Source organism: Charadrius vociferus, unplaced genomic scaffold (genome assembly GCF_000708025.1).
Source record: "Charadrius vociferus isolate BGI_N301 unplaced genomic scaffold, ASM70802v2 scaffold758, whole genome shotgun sequence".
NCBI classification, from domain to species: domain Eukaryota; kingdom Metazoa; phylum Chordata; class Aves; order Charadriiformes; family Charadriidae; genus Charadrius; species Charadrius vociferus.
The window spans coordinates 39,821-41,717 of record NW_009649934.1 but is presented as its reverse complement, the minus strand read 5'-3'; the positions used below and the strand labels follow the sequence as shown (position 1 = coordinate 41,717).

At 59.0% G+C, this 1,897-nt stretch overlaps 1 protein-coding gene across 1 annotated transcript in view; it reads left to right on the top strand.

Annotated features, from left to right (window-relative positions):
• The first annotated feature begins 672 nt into the window (after positions 1–672).
• Positions 673–1,897, top strand: part of LOC104291956 (RNA-binding protein 5-like) — a 16,570-nt gene continuing 15,345 nt past the window's right edge. Inside the window, 1 exon segment of the mRNA XM_009891267.1 lies at positions 673–807. Within this exon segment, the coding sequence (XP_009889569.1) occupies positions 673–807 (135 nt within the window).

The window sequence follows — 1,897 nt, the reverse complement described above, 5'->3', positions numbered from 1 at the left end:
CCCCGGACCAGGGGATCACCCTGGCGCCGGCGGCTCCCCTCCCTCCAGCCCCCACTCCCCTCCTCCGCCGTGCCCTGGGACAGGCAAAACAGCCTCACAGGGGTTAAAATCACCCTGCGTCATTTCGCGTGTTAAATCTCATTTCTTGGGTCCCTGCCAAGCAGGCAGGGCTGCGGGATGAGGCAGGGAGGAGGACCTGGCGCTGGCGTTTGAGCGTGGCTTGAAGGGTTCGTGGCAAGCGGTGCCTTCTCCTGCCTTGCGGCACACGTTGCCAGGTTTGGGCTGGTGGGGAGGGGTGGGATGGGCAGGAGGCAGAGCTGCCCTTCTTGCTGGGGACATGGAGGGGACGATGCTGCTGGAGCCACTGCAGCGGTGGCTTTGTAGCTCCTGGGTTCGCCCGGAGGCAGTGCAGGGGAGGGGACAGCCCCGTGTCCACCCTGGGAGGGGGCAGAAAGAGTGATCTAGCTTTACCGAGGTGGGTACTCTCCCAGAGGGACTGCAGCCCATGGAGGAGCCCACGCCAGGGTGGGTGAGATGAGTGAGAAGCAACGAGCGGCAGGAGGAGACCAGAGGCTGCTGCCCTGTGTGCCACCCACTGCCTCGCCAGAGGGACGGGGATGGACTGAATGTGGGGTGCTGAGAACATGGGAAGTGGAGACCCTGAGCAGGAGGATGGCGTCGAGCCTGGGGGAGGAAATGGGGATGAAGATGGGGATGGGCATGGGCATGGGCATAGGTGTAGGCATAGGCATGGAGATGGAGATAGGCACAGGCATGGAGATAGCAATGGGCATAGGCATGGAGATAGTATGGGGATGGGCATGGGCATGGAGATGGGCCTGGACATGGAGATAGGCATGGGGATGAGCATGGAGATGGAAATGGGGATGAGGTTGCCAGATTGCCCAGAGAAGCTGTGGCTGCCCCATCCCTGGAGGTGTTCAAGGCCAGGTTGGATGGGGCTTGGAGCAACCTGGGCTGGTGCGAGGTGTCCCTGCCCATGGCAGGGGGGGTGGAAATCGGGGATCTTCCAGGTCCCTTCCAACATAAACTATTCTATGATTCTTTGATTCCCCAACAACTCCCTTTTCTTTATGTTTCCTTCGCTTCTCCATGCCTAGACCTGTAGGTAAAAGGGCCCTTCCATGGGCCCACCACCCTCTCCAGAGGTTCCCCACTTCTACAGTCAATGGCTCAACATCTAAGTGGAAACCAGTAAGGAGCGGTGTCCCTCAAGGGTCTGTGCTGGGACCAGTACTGTTTAATATCTCCAGCAACGCAGACGGTGGGATTGAGTGCCCCCTCAGCGAGTTTGTGGGTGGCACCAAGCTGAGTGGTGTGGTGCATTCGCTTGAGAGAAGGGATGCCATCCAGAGGGACCTGGGCAACCTGGAGGAGCTGAGGTTGTTCAGACCGGAGAAGGCTCCACAGAGACCTCGCTGTGGCCTTTCAATAAAGATGGAGTTTTTACCAGCGCCTGTAGTGACAGGACAAGGGGCAACGGTTTAAAACAGAAGGAGGACAGGTGTAGGTTGGACATGAGTAAGAAATGTTTTGCCACGAGGGCGGTGCGACGCTGGCTGGGCAACCTGGAGGAGCTGAGGTTGTTCAGACCGGAGAAGGCTCCACAGAGACCTCGCTGTGGCCTTTCAATAAAGATGGAGTTTTTACCAGCGCCTGTAGTGACAGGACAAGGGGCAACGGTTTAAAACAGAAGGAGGACAGGTGTAGGTTGGACATGAGTAAGAAATGTTTTGCCACGAGGGCGGTGCGACGCTGGCCCAGGTCACCTAGAGGAGCTGTGGATGCCCCATCCCTGGAGGTGCTCAAGGTCCGGTTGGACGGGACTTGGAGCAACCTCACCGAGCGCAGGATGCCGCTGGCCTGGACCGGGAGT